Source organism: Amphiura filiformis, chromosome 6 (assembly GCF_039555335.1).
Source record: "Amphiura filiformis chromosome 6, Afil_fr2py, whole genome shotgun sequence".
NCBI classification, from domain to species: Eukaryota; Metazoa; Echinodermata; class Ophiuroidea; order Amphilepidida; family Amphiuridae; genus Amphiura; species Amphiura filiformis.
This window is the reverse complement of record NC_092633.1, coordinates 75786487-75798742: the sequence shown is the minus strand read 5'-3', so window position 1 is coordinate 75798742 and position 12256 is coordinate 75786487. Positions and strand designations below refer to the sequence as shown.

The 12256-nt window shown below is 37.7% G+C and overlaps 1 protein-coding gene across 1 annotated transcript; it reads right to left on the bottom strand.

The window, feature by feature from the left end:
* Positions 1-2628: 2628 nt before the first annotated feature.
* On the bottom strand, positions 2629-11238 carry LOC140156052 (uncharacterized). Its single transcript, XM_072179164.1, has 7 exons — positions 10860-11238; positions 5867-5899; positions 5577-5672; positions 4736-4850; positions 4317-4420; positions 3701-3877; positions 2629-2874 (listed from the first exon to the last, which is right to left on the bottom strand). Exons 1-7 carry the CDS (start codon positions 11217-11219, stop codon positions 2758-2760), a joined length of 1002 nt encoding a protein of 333 aa, XP_072035265.1. The 5' UTR covers positions 11220-11238; the 3' UTR covers positions 2629-2757.
* Between the last annotated feature and the right edge of the window lie 1018 nt (positions 11239-12256).

Below are 12256 nucleotides of genomic sequence, written 5' to 3'. Positions count from 1 at the left end.
GAGTTGGTGTAATTACAAAATTATTCTGCTTTTTATTGAAAAATAAAACTATTATTTTAGAATAGGGATATATATTCGCTGGTGTAGTGTACATTAGAATATGACCGTTGCTAGGTCAACTGGCTCACGCTTTCTTTGTTTTGAACCACTGATCCAAATGATCACAACACAAAGCCTATGGCATATCATAATTCAGAACAGGTGTATGAGCCCAGCCTTGAACCAGTAACCAATGGTTACTAACATGCACTATGGCAGTGAATAGACATCAGACTATCACACCCATTTGCATAACACTTAGGGAGTTCTGCCATAATGCATTTTTGAGGCATTTAGTATTATCTCCATAATACTGCGGTGAAGGCTGGCAAGCAATGATAATCGATGTCTTTAAATATGAGCGGTACAAAGGTATGTAAATGTATGGTCATAACATACAGTAAGCCAAAGAATTCAGGTACCAGTTGTGTTCACCCCTGTATATCCTAAATAAGGAAAAATATGTCAAAATTAAAACAAACAGCCAATGCCTGTATTCTTGAGCTCTGATATGAGACCTTATTTGTTGAAACGAGCGTTATGAAAAACTACTGTAGAAAACATCACACATTTTTTTAAATACCTTTTTTAATCTGCTGGTTGAAAGGGGATCACAAATATTCTTGAATATTAAGAAATATGATTTTTTTTGTGGGTGTAGGAGAGACCCACTGTAAATTCCCATTCCAATTTGCTTTAAAAAAGTTTTATTTTTTTGTTTCAAGGCATGGAAAAAAAACTGGAAAAAAAAATGCATTTCGCGTTGACTTATTAGACCTGCTACAGGAAACAAACATGGTTTGGCCTAATAAAAACAAGATAATTTTGGTTGCATTAATATACTAAGCCCAGATACTAAGCAACAACATTGTTCCAAGCTCCTGAATATTCTTCTCATAGGTTATAACATTCACAAAATATTCAAAATGAAATGTGATTCTTTTCAAATAAATTATATCTAAAAAAATAAAGAGTTGCTTTATAGTTGTAAAAAAATGCAATTTTAATTCTATATGAAAGAATATAGTTATAATAGATGTATAATATTTTGAGTTGTATATAACAATGATAATTATATTTCCATTATAGGAAAGCTTATTTCATTGACCTAATGTACTATATCGTCAGCATGCTACGCTAAATGCCCAAGTCATTCTTACATGTTTCTCATTTGCAATTTTGATTTTCTGAGTAATAAACCCATAATTCATCAAATTTCCAGCCGCATTCTTCATTAACTTGTGGAATACATCTCTTAGGCATTTAGCGTAGCAGGCTGACGATATACATTCTAAACATCCTTCTACTTTAAGGTGAATATTATAAGACACCATATATTTAAGATATAAACAAAACACCAAATAATTATATACACACAGTGTTCAAATAAGGCCCCAGTCAAGTTTTATACTACATGTATTGTTCTAGCTCACATAAAATATGTATACCAAATTATTATGAATTAGTGGACCAAGATAACTTTCTGCACTCAGCGTACATTAAAGCCATAATATACAATTTCAGTCAAATTTTAATTTGGTAATTTTTTGCCAAAATTGATGAAATAATTATCATTAACAACTGTCAAGAAGGGGTTTGTCCATTTAAAGCCTAAATAATGAAGTAAATTGGAGGAGGGCAAACATTTACTATATTGGCCACATAACTGTGACACTATGGGGGTTTTATGTTTTTTATTTAAAATTGATCAATTCAAAATTTGCTCTGTAACACTTTTGGCTGCCTTCAAGTATTTTGTAAGTTGGATATTATGTGTAAACATTATAAATATGCCAAATCAGGATTGAAATAAATTAACCAAATTCATTCCAAAAGATAGTATATTATGACTTCGAACAGTCTGCCTGCCTCAAAGCAAATACTTAATGAAAACAAGGTCACTTTTCCTTTGGTGAAAAGAGGAGGCTATTCCTAACATTACAGTGCAGCATACCTCATGAGGCAAGAACCACATGAAAAATAGTACTTTCTGTTTTTGCACAAAATACACTTTTAATTTAACTACTTGCGTCAAATTGTCAAATTTTGTCAAATTACCGTCATAGGTGATGATTCCATATATTACACTCTACTAACAGGGCTACTAACTCAGCACAACAGGTATCACCTTACACTTAAATAAGAGTCATACTTAAATAAGAGTCATTCTCTTAAATTGACACTTAATATTCAATTAAATACAACTTGATTTGACTCAATTATGGGCCTTGATAGGAATGAATAGAACATTTTAAAAATGAAAAATTCAGCCAATTATTCCTCAAAATTCATTCCCAACTTTTTTCAAATGGGCTCACTGCAGCATGAGCATTTAAGTGGCACTGCACTATGTTTAATAATTGATATGTATGATGGAAAATTCAATTGAAATGTTGCCTTTGTCATTCAAAGGGGCATAATTGAAGGGAAAGAAGTAATTTTGCCAATTGTGGTATCAAAAAATCTTGTACAAATTTATCCATCCATAGGATGCTTCCTTTAAATTTCCAAATTTTCTGCAAGAAATTTCCTGTGTGTGTAACAATACTCTGTGTGTGCAATTTACAATATCAATAGGCAGTGATTTTATATTGAATCCGATTACAAACTAATAACAAATAGATAATTATAACACCGATTCATCACCTTCCTTCTTGATTAATATAAGTTGTAAATTTTAACAGCCACGCTGCTCACAATGTGATTAGGTCACATTTCTTACTTGCGAATGACGGTAGTTTTATACACTGTGTGCGTCTGTTGAGCTGGTTGCCCAGTAGTTTGGTACACTGTATGTGTCTGTTGAACTGCTGGCCCAGTATTTATACGAGAATACTGCATATTAAAGAAAACAGAATTACACATTTTAGTAAGCATTTTGATAGAAAGTAAAACAATGAAATGATAAAACACAGCAGCATTTTTAGTTGTATAATAGCTAGTCTTGGTGTATATCTCTTACTGTTTTGATTCTATTAACCAGCTTTCTCATCCAAATGAGATCAAGCTCTATAAGTTTGTTTGGCTTATAATTGGCAAAAAAAAATTAGACTCATAACATTGTGTATTGATATAGAATTTCCACTTTTCGGTATTTCAAAGGCATGTCAAAGGTATTTTATTTTTCCTGTTTCCTAATCCAAAATAGAAGCTGGAATGGTGACTAGCTAAGACATAATACATCACAACATGATCAAGCAATATCTATCCTTTGTCAAGCAAAATCAAATGAATTTTTATTTTATTTTTTACCCATTAAAACTGATTCCAATTTGCTGAAAATTTCATTGAAAAAGCACAGTTACATCTTTAGCTTCTGCAATCTGTGCTGGAAGCTTGATCGCAAGTGACTAGCTTGATCCACTTCTTTTTCCCCGAAACTTGCTGTTAACATTTTTGCAAATTCGCAAGAAGTGGGCCAAAGCAAATCCACTGTGATGACGGGTTCATTTCTCTCGATCACATATACGTTCCACTGTTTAATAACATTGTCACCTCTGGGAAATCTTAACAAGTACTTTTGCAGGAAAAGTAGTGGATCAAATCACTTGTGATGATGTGGTCAACCATCAGCACAAACGCTGAAAGCTGTGAGTACTTTTTCAATAGATACATAAATCATAAATTAACAAAATCAATCAAATTCAATTCTAAAACTTACCAGCAGTGTGACAGAGAACTGTGCGCTATCATCCTTTGATTTAGCTAGCTTAGGGTTCTTGATTTCACCAGTAGGGAGCACAGAAATATGGCATCCAGCCTCTTTTAAGGACTCAAAGGTTACGAAACCCTTTAAAGTCTCATGAAGGCGGAATTTGCACGGGTAATTACCAGCACCCTATAAAAAAATAAAGACCTTATTAATCATTAGTAAACTAGAAGGAAAAATAGTTCTTCTTTCTTAAAATAAATGACAAGTACTTGTTCATTTACTTCTCATTCTTGTCATATACTATGTTCACTTTCAACTTTATTTAGCTTGTCTCTCTCTATTTCTTCCCATTCCCTCTCATTTTTCCATCTTCCATGTTTTCTTCTCTCTTCCTCTTTTGATATACCCTCTCTATTTCCTCTCTCCTCCCCCTCTATACGAGAGTATATCTCTGGTGGCCGAACAGGGCTATGCCAATGCTCATTCTCTTGCTCTCTCTTCCCTTTTTATTGTTGAATCTCTTGCTTGTTCTTCATATCTCTTTTCTTGCTCTTCCCCTCTCTTTCTCAATTTATTCTCCTTTCTATTTTTTTCTTCTTTTTTTCCTTGAAGTGTTCATACTCACAGTGCACAACAGTCTGCCATTTTCAATGGTAAGAAACTTGTTCTGGGTTGCCAAATTTCTCATGCTCACTATGTTATTACCATGATTCACTATCATAAATTGAGCTAAAATAGTATAAAAAAACCACAAGATTAATTTTGTAAAACATTATCACAACCAAAGAATTGCCATTCATTGAATAATTACCACATATTATGTGAACAAATTGTGTATGTTGGCTTCTACATTGAAGGTACTTGACCAATGTCCAACCCCCACAGCCCAGGAGAAAAGTACATATATTGATGTCTATCTCATGTTTGTAATCAGTTGCGGCACCAGCAGGAGGGTATGGGGCATTTAGCCCCAATCTTGGGCTTTTACCCCAGTCAAAAAAGATCCACTTCCCCCTGGATGAAATTGCACAATTGAGTACTTACTATCTACAGCAGTAGGCACACCAACAGCATCCACACCACCATTTGGTAATACTCTCAAGAACCTGTTACTGGCACATGAGGTGAACTGTAAGATGTTGTCACTGCCAAATTTTGCCTGCAAAAATATTAATACAAATCTTTATGATCCAGCTGTACAGTGTTGCATTTCCACCCATCCATCATGCCACAAATTCACAACCCAATTCAATCTCTGGTGTCTCCTGTGTTTCATTATTTTTATACTGCAACGTACTTGATTGACAACTCATTACGGTTTGAAGAAAACACTGTTCATTGACATTCTGATTCTGTTAATACATGTGGGTGTGTGGGTGTGGGGGGGGGGGGTGGTAGTGGCGTAGCATAAGTCATCATATGGGGGAACCAACCATGATTGGAGGGCCACTTTTTGGCAATTTTCCTATGAGATTTTCTAAATTTTCAAATCGATGATGCTACGCCACTGGTGTGTGGGGGTGTTTGTGCATTCACCAGGGGAAGAGCAGACCTCATTAAAATCAGCAAAATACAGATTATTTTGTGTTACTTTAGAATCAATTTCAGTCTCACATCTCCTGCAATATGATATTTTATTTTATCAAAGTTTTGACTATTTTTAAGAAATCTGATTTCAATCAAAGTATTGGCAACATAGTGGCACAAAACAAGTACAAGTGGGATAAAACAGTAAAAACACACACACACAAATCCTGCACAGCACTTCTGTTTCTTAAAAACAAAACCAGTCACTAGTACCTAGTACTAGCAGTAGCTAGCACCTAGATTTTGCAAAAGGTTTGAAAGACAAACTTTTTTGGCCTTAATGATTTAATAAACTCACCAACAGTGGACTTGATACATGTAAATCAAATTCTTTCTGTACAGTGTTGGCTGCCCCAGTAGCAAGTTTGCCTGCAGACTTCATTAAACCACCTAACTGAATAAACAACAAAACAATTATGAAAAATGATAACAACTCAAAATTTAGAGGATATTTGAACCAATGTCCCATGTTTGCCTGAACATGATATACATTCTTTTTTTACTATGACAGACAAGAATACCTTTCATATTCACTTCATTTTGCAAGAAATAAAAAATAAAAGCTTACAATATCTGAAATACACTTACTGAAAAAGAGGATGACTGCTGGCCTTGAACGGTCTGCAAAATTAAAATATAATGATATTGTTAGATGATTGTAAAACTGAAGCTGACTTTACTCCATCGCTGAGCAATGAGCGATTGGTATTTGACTTAAGTGAGGTAGTGCGCTTTTCCTAAGCTTGCCATCTCATTGGCAATGCTAGATACCAATTGCTCGTCGCTCAGCTATGTATAAATTCAGCTTAAGTCAATGAATGACAGTTCATTGTGGTCATGACTAATTAGTTGTTGTGTCAAATTTCTAATATGACTCAGGATAAAAGCAATCTATTGTGTACTCAAAAAGCACAATTTGGCTTGATTTAAACTTACATCCTGCCCTTGAACTTGCAAATGTTGTTGCAATTGGTCTCCATTAAGGGGTATATTAACAAGGCGGTTCTCGAACCACGAGTCTCGCCTGCTCTTGTGACTGCCTGCTTTTGTGACCGCCTGCTTTTGCGATAACTGTTGGTAGAGAGGTAAATGAATTTGGCGGTTATTGGCTGGGCACGATTATCTGGCTGATGGTAACTGTACTGTACCCACCAAGTTTCATGCCCATGCAACAGTTTTTACTAATATGACCTCAGATGACCCCAGGTGGCCCTGAAATGACCTTCTAAAATTTTGGCTCTAAATGTTGACTGTACCCCTTGTGCTAAGTTTCATGCCCATACGAGTTTTTACTAATTTGACCTCAGATGACCACTGGTGGCCTCGAAATGACCTTCCAAAAATGTGGCTATAAATGTTGACTGTACCCACCAAGTTTCATGCCCATACGACAGTTTTCACTAATTTCACCTCAGTTGACCCCTGGTGACTCCGAAATTACCTTCCAAATATTTGGTTTTAAATATTGACTGTACCCACCAAGTTTCATGCCCATACGACAGTTTTACTAATTTGACCTCAGATGACCCTGGTGACCCCAAAATGACCTTCCAAAATTTGACTTTAAATGTTGACTGTGTACCCACTAAGTTTAATGCCCAGCCGACAGTTTTTACTAATTTGACCTCAGATGACCCCTGGTAATCTCAAAATGACCTTCAATAAAATTTGGCTTTAAATGTTGACTGTACCCACCAAGTTTCATGCCCATACGACAGTTTTCACTAATTTGACCTCAGATGACCCCTGGTGACCCCAAAATGACCTTCCAAAAATTTGGCTTTAAATGTTGACTGTACCCACCAAGTTTCATGCCCAGAAGACAGTTTTAATAATTTGACCTCAGATGACCCTGGTGACCCCAAAATGAACTTCCAAAATTTGGCTTGAAATGTTGACTGTACCCATCAAGTTTCATGCCCATACGACAGTTTTTAATAACTTGACCTCAGATGACCCCGGATGACCCCGTAATGACCTTCCAAAAATTTGGCAAAACCAAACAACTATTTCATCAAAGTAATAAATCAAAACAGAAAGATGCTTCCTTTACGAGTTATCACCAGGCATGAGAATGATTATCCATGAAAAAACCTGAAGTGTTTGAAAAAGCCTGAAAAAGTGCGTGAAATTGGGCTAAAAAGGCCAAAAACGGGCTGAAATTAAAAGAAAGTGCGGAAATTTGGACAACAAAAAAGCCTGAATTCAGGCTTAAACCTGAAAATTCTCATGCCTGTATCACTCATTGAAAGTGCTACTTTGCTATACTTTACATGGAAAGCGACTATCTTAAAGTCGTCATATTTCGTTAATTACATGACCGATCAAGCTGTTATTTGGATATGTGATGCACAGTTGAAAGTTAATTATTAAAAGATTTGGTGACCTCAGTTGACCTTTGACCTTGTATGTGACCTTTGACCTCACGAAATTGGATAAAGTATGTTGCGCTGAAAAATCAAATTTGGCAATACCAAAGAACTATTTCATGAAATAAATCAAAACAGACAGATGCTCCCTCTACGAGTTATCACTCATTGCAAGTGCTACTTTGCTATACTTTACATGAAAAGCGACTATCTTAAAGTCGTCATATTTCCTTAATTACATGATCGATCAAGCTGTTAGTTGGATATGTGATGCACAGTTGAAAATTAGTTATTAAAAGATTTGGTGACCTCAGTTGACCTTTGACCTTGTATGTGACCTTTGATCTCACGAAATTGGATAAAGTATGTTGCGCTGAAAATCTAATCAGGTCGAGTACCACTGGCCACGCAACTCCCCACCAAGTAACGTCACTGTACCCCATACGGATCTCCAGATAATCTGTTCATAAGGTATTTTGCTTATTACGCATAGGGGAAGGTGGGGCATAACGGACCCCCGGGGCAAAACGGAACCACCTGGAAAAATAGGCCTTGGCAATACTGCCGCCTATGCAAATTATATTGAGGAACACAAGTATGGCTACGAGGATTTACAACAAAAATTTTATCTGAAACAATCCACTGACATTCGAGCAAGATCGAGTCAAAAAATTACTACCCGTCTGGTGTAAGATATGTAGATGTTTAATGCGCTGAAATTTTACTTCATTAATATCGGATTCCCAAATAATTGTGTATATTGTAAACACGAAGGTACTAGCCATGAGCTGTATTAAGTGCATGGCCTATATGCTACGATGTATTATGCATGCAACCTATTTCTAAAAAATCGGGTATGGGGCAAAACGGAACCCTAGGTGTGGGGCATAACGGAACAGGGTTCCGCTTTGCCCCAGGCGTTTTGTCCCACAGATGGGTTCCGTTTTGCCCCAATTGGACATAAGTTGTCTTCACTCAAGGAAATGTAGGCGTTATCTAGGGGCCTACTCGAACATGGTAAACACTTCATTGAAACATAGACATATAACTAGACCTACAGATAGAATTAATGATTAAAAGTTAACCACTTACTCCACAGAGATGGTAGGCCTACTGAATATTTCTTTCTAATCAAATATTGGTCATACATATTATAGGCCTACTAGGCCTATAAGAAGTTAACCACTCACTCCACAGAGATGGTAGGCCCACTTAATATTGTAACTGAATATAGGCCTACATATAACTAGGCCTAGGGCCTACCGATGGAACAACTGATATAAGTTTGCACCCAGGGTGCCGCTTTGCCCCATAGGGGTTCCGTTTTGCCCGATAGTGAGGCAAAACGGATTTTTTTTTTTTTTTTTTTTTATTTTTCATTTTTATAAAAATTGTAAGATTCAAGTTATATTGGTTACTGGTATATTAAAGGTAAATACAAACTTCAACTGAACATATACTTTTTACAGTCATATTACTTATGGTGACGTCACAGAGCATCCTCAAAGTTAAGTGTTCCGTTATGCCCCACCTTCCCCTATATTATGCAAATTAGGTACTTAATTACCATATTTTACGCTCAAAATCTAATCAGGTCAAGAACCTCTGGCCCCACTACTCCTCACCAAGTTACGTCACTGTACCCCATACGGATCTCCAGATAAGCTGTTCACAAGGGTTTTTGCTTGATACGCATCAAATACGCATAAATTATGCAACCGAGGTACTTAATTACCATATTTTGCGCTGAAAATCAAATCGGGTTGAGATCCTCTGGTCATACTACCCCCTACCACGTTATGTTGACCGTACCCACCAAGTTTCGTGCCCATACGACAGTTTTTAGTCATTTGACCTCAGATGACCCCTGGATGACCTCGGGTGACCTTCACGCACTAACCAATACAAACTTGTTCTGTCTGAGGTGAAGATGCACCCACCCACCAAGTTTGAAGAACGTACGACCCCTAGTCTCCGAGAAAATAGGTTTTTGCATTTTATGCATAAATTATGCAAATTAGGTACTTAATTACCATATTTTGCGCTGAAAATCAAATCGGGTTGAGATCCTCTGGTCATACTACCCCCTACCACGTTTCATCATCATAGGGCTTATGTAGCCTTTCAACAAGGCTTTGCCTGGACCACCACCGTAGTGGGAGCGCCACGGCTCGCTGTCGCGCCTTCGGCGCTCTGTCGCGCCTTCGGCGCTCAGCTCGCGGCTTCGCCGCTCGCCCCCTAGGATCGCGAGGTCTTTGACAAAGACTAGGGCTTATGGATCTTACGGATCCCCAGATACAGCTCCATAAGGCGGATTTCTTCAGATTTCCAACCATATTTGTAGAATCGTTCCGCATAAATTATGCAAATTAACAACTAAATGCGCATACTTTTCGCAGAAAAACTAATCAGGTGATCAGCAGGTGTGTATCATTCCTGTCACCAGGTTTCGTTACCATGCGCCCGACGGATCTTGAGATAGTCTGTCCACAAACTCCGCTATCAATGTGCGCTGATTTTTGCATAAATTATGCAAATTAGCTATGTTAATTTGCATATTTTTCACCGAAAACATACGGTTACGGAGCAAACTTGAATACCCTTCCTCCCACCAAGTAGCGTCGCCAGTAAGTCTTACGGTTCCCCAGATACAGCTCCGGACGGACACATGCACATACATCCACACACACACACATCCACACACACACACGGACGGACGGACGGACGGACGACGGACAGACAGAAATAGTGATTACTAAGTCCCATCCTGAACAAAGTTCAGGCGAGACAAAAATGGAAAATTCTGCACTTTTTGGGTTGGAAAAAGTACTTTTGGAAGTCATGAAAGAAAAAAAACCTTTGACACATTGAAAGACATGTCAAGTCATAGAAAGGTATAAACATATCTTGAAAATCAAGGTTGGGAAAAAAGCCCTTCAGTAAAAATATAAGCTCCTGTCTTCAGTAACTGTTAATTCCTAATTTATTTCCCAACATCATTTTAAGCACTTTTGTGCTTTCCCAATCAGTTGTAAAAGCAAATTATTGCACTATGCAACCCTAAGAAATTTCTGTAAGGGTCGTCTGAAAGTTCAGTGATAATGTTTGCTGTTTTATATATATAGCTATTCTATATAAATATAAATAAATAAAATAAAATGTGATATATAAGACAAGGCAGTAACAAAAACAAGTTAGACAATTACACTTACTGTTGTTGTGTGCACGTGTGTCACATTTGACTGTGGAGCATATCCCTGGGGTGGGGGTGCATATCCCTGGGGTGGAGGAGCATATCCCTGGGGTGGGGGTGCATAACCCTGGGGTGGAGGTGCATATCCCTGGGGTGGAGGGGCATAACCTTGTGGAGGAGGGGCATAACCCTGGGGTGGAGGAGCATACCCTTGTGGTGGAGCGGCATAAGGAGGAGGGGCCTGTCCTTGAGGAGGAGGTGCATATCCTTGAGGTGGGGGTGCATACCCTTGTGGGGGTGGGGCATATCCTGGGGGTGGGGGCTGTTGTGGATTCCCCTGTTGTGGATAACTAGGGTTGAATGCTGGTTGCTTTGACATCTTTCTGAAGAAGATTATCTGGTCTGAAAATTAAAAAAAAACATGTATAATTAGTATCAACTATCATGTGTTTACAACTATCATGCAGGCACTTTCTTTAGATTTCATGCTGAAGCACCACTTCAAAATAAATGCTAACCAAAATGCACTACAAAGCACCTCATTGTATATGGTCATGGGTATGAAGTCCACATACAAAGCCCAGTGGGGGTCCAGGAGGCTTGGTCCCATACATGATTACAATTTTCAATAGTCCACTTTGGGACTTGGATGGGAAAAAAGCCTGGCAAAATGGCAGTGCCACTGTTTGTGGATGTTTGATCTAAATAACTTAAGCACCACTGATAAGATTTAGTACTCTTCTTTTCTAGCCATGCTTCAAAGCTCCCAACAAGATTCCCTCCTTCTAATGTCTAGATGCATACCCTGACAAGTTCTTTTTAGGGCCTTTGGTCTATAATGCCAGCATGCATGAAGCTACACAAAATTGAAAGCAGCATAACACTTAAAAAGCATTAAATGGTTGAGTACTAATATATGTACACAGGCACATCTTTAGGGTCTAATACTATGATGTAGGTGTATAATGGATCAGGATTACTGCTTGAAGCAAAAGGTGTGGGCTTTAATATACCTATGAAGTGTGTGGGTGGTACAGCTAGGGTCACAGTATTGTGGGTGATGCCTAGGGTCATAGTGTTGGCTTATTCCATCATCAGTCAACTGTGTGGGTGGTGCTAGGGGTCACATATACTCTGTTGATCTCCCAAACAAATTAGCTGTTATTAGTGTCCAATAGACTCTAGTGCATTGGTTTTTAGCGATCAGCCCCTGTGCAGTCCCAGTTTCGTTCTTGTGGAATAATTCAGCAAACTTGAAATTCACCTAGACAAGGAACTAACCCTGGGAACTAACTGCAGTATTGACCAGGTTAACCTGGTTATCCTAGGAGCTGATTCTGACATTACTGAAAAAAATGATGTTTTTCATTTGGCTGAGAAAATTAATTTTAAAATAAAAAGTTGTACATTTCTAAA

Excerpts from the sequence above, each read along its gene's own strand:
- LOC140156052 (XM_072179164.1), bottom strand. The coding sequence starts at position 11,219 with ATGTCAAAGCAACCAGCATTCAACCCTAGTTATCCACAACAGGGGAAT. Across the intron at positions 4,421-4,735 it reads TGTGCCTACTGCTGTAGATA|CTCAATTTATGATAGTGAAT; the intron begins GTAAGTACTCAA and ends ATACTATTTTAG. Across the intron at positions 2,875-3,700 it reads AGTTCTCTGTCACACTGCTG|TATTCTCGTATAAATACTGG; the intron begins GTAAGTTTTAGA and ends TTTAATATGCAG.